This window comes from Lampetra planeri, unplaced genomic scaffold, assembly GCF_965212315.1.
Source record: "Lampetra planeri unplaced genomic scaffold, kcLamPlan1.2.h2 scaffold_1553, whole genome shotgun sequence".
Taxonomy (NCBI): Eukaryota; Metazoa; Chordata; class Hyperoartia; order Petromyzontiformes; family Petromyzontidae; genus Lampetra; species Lampetra planeri.
The window spans coordinates 22,187-28,186 of record NW_027614280.1 but is presented as its reverse complement, the minus strand read 5'-3'; the positions used below and the strand labels follow the sequence as shown (position 1 = coordinate 28,186).

Here is a 6,000-nt window from a genome sequence, read left to right as displayed (position 1 = left end):
GAAGGTCGGTCTGAGTCAGCTCATGACCAAAACCTAATCCACAAACCGCCTCACATCGTTGATGTGTGTGTTTGTCCTTCTGCAGATGATGGGTCTGCGTCGGCAGAGGAACTACGCCGGGCGCTGGGATGTTCTCATCCAACAGGCCACGCAGTGTCTGAACAGGCTGATCGAGATCGCAGCACGCAAGAGACGCAACTACATCCTGGACCAGGTGCTGCCCCCCCACCCACACATCTCTCTGACACTCACCACAGTCAGTCAATGTGCCCTGATGATCACTCTCTAATGGATTATTCATTTATCTTTCAGGGGGCTCTGTGTATTATAGAGTAGAAGAAGCTTTGCTCACCCTCTTGTCACTTGCTTGTCATGTATTGTAAAGGAAAATGAATAACAACTCTCATAAGTGACAGATTATTCCATGTTTTCATCCCTCAGTATTTTTTGCACTTGCTATTTCTTGTCATAATTCAGTATTGTTTGTCTTGTGAATTTCAACAATGTACAAGTAAACCATGACTATGTAAAGATGTTGAGAAACAAGTAAGCTCTGACTGGTGAGTAAGAAAAACACCTTCTGTTGCTAATTTAATAAGATAGAGTTAATAGCTTTTGTAAAAGCTATTTGAAGTGAGATACATGGAACTTTTGAGTGTGTTGTTAATAAATTGACCCGAAGGTAAGTAACGACTAACAGTTTTTAGATTTGCAGGCCCCTTGTGATCGACAAGTGTGCTAAAGGTAGGTGGGTCTGATGGTGGACGGGCTCCTCCACGGACACTGTGAGTATGTGCAGGTAGGTTCTATCTGTCTGTCCTTGTCTTACAAGGGACGAGAGTCTGAGGGAAAGTCAGGTAAGTTGAGGTAAGTGTGTGGGGGAACCCGTCAGAACAGCAGTGTTTCTAATGTGCTTTCCTCTCCCAGATTTTTCCAGTGTGTTTACTGTCAGTATAATGGACGGTGGGTGTTTATAGAAGTTATCGTATAGCACCAGAGTGGATTCAAACCAAAACACTTCAGACTCACTCAGCTTTTCCATAGATTAAAGCAGGTCAACGAACACAGTCAATACTTTGCCGAGTTGTTTCATCTAAGCTTTGGTTAAATGTGTGTAACTGCGAATGAAAGTTGTCTTGAAACAGCATGTTCATTTTCTTCAAACTGCATGTCGCTTCCAGTCCAAATCCGTTTGAATTTAATGTCATTCAACCATCTCTTTTATTAAGACTTTGCTGAAGTCAATGATTTCAGCTAACATCTGGAAATCATTGGGTAAATTGAAATAGCTGGTTTTGTTTTTGTGGTTTTGTCATTGTTTCCTGAGTCAACGGACAACCTGTTTAAAATAACAACCTGTTAGCAGTTATAACCTTAATTTGCTTTAGATAGTTGGTAAGTTATGTGCAGGGTTCATCAGTCCTTTAGCTGTCATCAGCAGACAGGAGCCTGGAAACAAACCTCCTTGGGCTCATTTCATCACATGTGAGTGAGAGGCTTTCATTCCTTGTAATGGAGCTTGTTTCTTTAACTGTTCAGAGTTTAAAGATAATGTTTGTCTTGTGTGAGTATGGGATGATAATTAATGGATATGAAATAAGTCTGTTCTGCATGCATTTTTATGCAGGTCATGATTAGACACTTTGAGTTTTATCTCACACCGACCTATACGTAAACTCGGTGTTTCTGCTTTGAATATGTAGCCAGTTTGAGATGCAGAACCTTTCCACTGTGACGATGGTCTGAGTCCAGCCTGTATTCACGTGTGCGGCTTTTAACAGTTTAAGTTAGGTGGAATAAATGTCCGGTGACACATTTTCAGCGGCACTTCTCTTTGAAACTGTGGTTGTATGATCACCTGTCTTCATGTTGGGGTCAGCCAGCCGTAGGTAACCACGGGTTCCCCCTCTGCCTCAAACTAACATTCTGCAGCAGTCGCCGAGCACCTGCATGCAGAAACCAGCAGGTAGGTTTGTGGAGTGACGAGAGGCTGCTAGCACCTGAGTAAAAACCTAGACTGACATCCAAGCCAAACCTCTCTCACTTCATTATTGCAGGGTTCCAGCTTCCTTCCAGTGGAAAGCCATTACAAGTTAACAATAACAAACAAGCTTCTACTTCTTTCTTGTCGCCATTGCTAGACAAATGTATATGGATCAGCAAGGAGACGAAAAATGCGTCCTTTTGAAGGTTTTCAACGCAAGGCTATTGTAATTTGTCCCACGGACGAGGATTTAAAAGAACGAACATTAAAGCAAACCAATGAGCAGGGGAAGGATGTGCCCGATCATGCTGTTTTAGAAATGAAAGGTAGGAATGCTGTGGAAGCAACCAACAAACACAAGATCTGCTTATGTTGTTTTTATCATTTATTTTTACCTTTTCTATGTGTTGTCTCTAAAATCAAACTTGAAAGATGTCCCCCCCACCCTCCCATTATGGCCTTTGGTCAGATATCAGACCTGGACTTTTTGTTTTAAAAAAAAAAAAAAACAGTCCACATGAATTTTGATTCTCCCTAATTTTTGCCCTCATATAACTTCCGTCTACACTGCAAACCAAGACGTTCATGCTCCAATTCAGCTCATTGGCCGTTTTCAAACTTCAAACTGAAACAACTCAGTGCCGTGGTAGAAATCCTTGGTTTGCAGTGGCGTCTCTTCTCACACCCCCTAGTTGTCCTTTTTGTCCCCCCCTACTGAAGTCCTGCCCCTCTCCTGTGTCTTCTCTATCAAACGTCTCCTCCATGTTCCACTGGAGGTGATGTTTGTTCCTGTACTTTGACATCTGCTCTCATCTATCTTTTTAATTTCTCTGCTTTGTGCTGCCTCTGTACGTTATTAATTATTTCTCATTTTGTCCCCTGGTGGTGTGGCTACTCCGGTCCTCACTACAATCCCCCCCCCCCATTCTTTTTCTTTCTCTCTCTCTACCTGTCCATCCACCAATTTCTGGGATGGGCGTTCTTTCCTCTACCTCACCCTCCCAAAGCCAACTTCACCCTCCCTGAGATCTGCGACTTCCTAGAGGCGGTGACGTTCACCGAGCTGCAGCGCGACGAAGCTGAAAAGCTGCTGAAGCAGTACAATGACGACGGCCGCCGCGCCGCGCCGCCCCCTGACAAGCGCTTTGACAGCAGGCAGGGTGGCTTCCGCGGCCGTGGCAGCAGCAGCTACCAGCGCTATGACAGCCGCGATGGCTCCCGTGGCGGGTACCAGAGCCGCAGTGGCGATGGGGGGAGTGGATACAGAGGAGGTGAGCGCAGGCAGAAGTTAGGACGTTGATAGAAAATGGGCAGAAATATCCTGAAGAGTCGGTTTGTTCCACAGGGTACAATCGTGGCGGCTACAACCAGAACCGCTGGGGCAGCAGCTACCGTGACTCAGGCTCTGATTCACGATCTGGATACAACCGCAGTCAGCCGCCGGCCGCCAGTTACAATCGCCCGGCTCCGTACAGCAAGGGAGGATACAACCAGGTACTTCCTTTTCCTCTCTCTGTATGACTTGTGCTTCTAAAACCGTAAGGTTTACTTGCTGCTTTCTGCTGTACTGCACTGTGCACTTTACTGCACCTGCAGCGTTGTTTCCCTTCTGAACTGATCTCATGCTCTATTTTATGCCTTTTCTTCATCCTTTTTATTACGTTTTACAGAAATGTGCCTATATGGCCTTTCAAAGTGAATATCAATGCCCCTGTGATTTTTTGTTGATAACAAGCAAATTCCAATCAATTTTTAATTGACATGGTGGTAAACTATAGAATCTTGAATAGATTAGAAAATCCACAAAGAGACTTTAACAAAACTTCAACAAAACATATGACCAATGTTTTTAAGGTAAAAGTGTAAATATTAAGAGCTCTTTTCCAAAACGATATAAATCCGTTTCAGTTTTCTTTGGGAAAATTATTTAACGTTTTGCAGATATTCAGCCTGTCCTTGTGGCCTTTGTTAACCTTGTCTGAACATGTTGAACCGTGATCGTTAAACAACAATATTGTTGATCATAACTTCATTCATTCATCCATCCATCTATCATCTTCCGTTTACTCCGGTTACAGTTTGCGGTTGTGCTGGAGCTGATCCCATTTGTTTTTAGACCTACAAAACTAAACTAAAAAACTATAAAACTAAACCACAACACTGCATTTTCCTACTCGCTATACTCGTGTGTGTGTGTGTGTGTGTGTGTGTGTGTGTGTGTGTTCCTCCCCAGATGAATGTCTCACCAGCTCATACATCCATCAACATCATTGCTACTGTTAAAATCACTCATCTTGAAAAGGGATTCACAAACAAACCCCGCTTTGGGGTGCCGGCGTGTTGTTTTCCTTCGAGCACACTCTGAATGCTGATTGATTGATCAGAGATGTTGCGTTCTGGCTAAAAAAGGCTTGCCACTGCTCCTTTCAGTGTGTTTTAAACCGTGTGAACGAGTGAAATGTGGTTGTTGTTTAGTGCGTTTAGGAAAGAAACATTTCATATCCAGGTCTGCAGTTGTGCCAATGGAGTGCAGTTTTTTACGAATTAAGAGTAAAACTCCAAATGGACTTCTCCCTTCACCTCCAGGGCTACAACCAGAGCTACAATCATGGCTACAGCCAGGGCAGCTACAACCAGAACTACTACGGCAACTATAGTCAGTACCCAGGATACAGCCAGAGCTACAGCCAGACGCCTGCCACCAGCCAGACGTACAACCACCACCACCAGCAGCCCCAGCAGCAGCAGCAGCAACAGCCCCAGCAGCAACCGCCACAGCAGCAGCAGCAGAGCTACAACCAGCAATATCAGCAGGTACCCAACACACTAGTCTCAGCGCGAACGCTCTGGAGAGGGAACGCTTGTCTTCTACAGCATATGATGTCATTACTTTATAGTAATACACATTTACACATGCATGTGTGGAGATCATCATTTTGTTACATTTGTCCCACTCCGCTTACATTGGGGATCCATAGTATGACGGGAAACTGGCTCTGTGGTCGGCATGTCGGAGTATAGAAGCACATATGAAGTTAAACGACACAGACGCTGCCGATAGATTCACGCTAGCATACGTTGGAGTACCGTTATCTTAAATCTTTAAACCGTTACTGAAAGCTGAGAAGTTGCATTCGGTTACGCCAACAAAGTTGCTCTTCACAGCCAAGTGGATACCGTGGATACCGTCAGTGTTAACCCACTCTCTCCTCTCCCCCCAGTATGCTCAGCAGTGGCAGCAGTACTACCAGAACCAGAACCAGTGGAACCAGTATTACAGCCAGTACGGCAGCTACCCTGGCCAGGGCAGCCAAGGCTCCTCTTCAGGCTCCCAGTAGCTCCACCTCCCTCCCCTCCGGCCCTCTGCAGCAACTTGCTTCTGTACAGCTGACGACCATCTTACCGATCTGTCAGGCTAAACACAGCATTCCTCGCCACCGTTATACGCAAACGGCGTGTACAGTTTGGTGTCTTGTCCTATTTTCCCGAACAAAGTCTTACCCAGTGATGGTGAGGTGATAGATGGTAGAAAATCAAAACATAATGAATGATATTTATTATGCGTTGATGGTGGGCGCCTGGCGCCACATTTTTGACAGGTTGATGGGGTGAATTGTACATTTCTCGAATGCATCGTGTGAAAAGGTGGTTGTGTGGGGTTGTGGGGCGTAAAATGGCTCAAAAGCCTGAAATAAAAAATGTAAAATTAAAGAACAAACTGCATGCTTTTTACTTTCTTTACGCTTTCTGTCTTACTCTTCATGGTTCAGTTAGAGTGAGCACATTTTATTTACCCACATAGAAATCAACCATGGAACATTTTTATAGGTGTTGAAGTGTTAATCAGTCACTATTTTGCCACTTCCTAAAAGTAGTTGTATGTGCTTTTTTATTTTCTCCCAGTGTGATTGCTGTTCATCAGGTCCACTCTTTGAATCTTGCTCCTGTCATTTTTTTTTTCTACCTGAAAATGAAAAATGGATGACCCACGCTGTTTTCTTGTCTTTATACAATAA

General features: G+C 44.3%; 1 protein-coding gene across 1 annotated transcript; it reads left to right on the top strand.

Moving 5' to 3' along the window:
• Positions 1-85: 85 nt before the first annotated feature.
• On the top strand, positions 86-5,322 carry LOC144739542 (uncharacterized; the record flags this gene model as incomplete). Its single annotated transcript, XM_078622482.1, has 6 exons — positions 86-214; positions 2,142-2,310; positions 2,992-3,255; positions 3,330-3,499; positions 4,571-4,798; positions 5,206-5,322. Coding segments are annotated over 6 exons (1,077 nt in total), but the record flags the coding sequence as incomplete, so codon positions are not given.
• Positions 5,323-6,000: the final 678 nt, after the last annotated feature.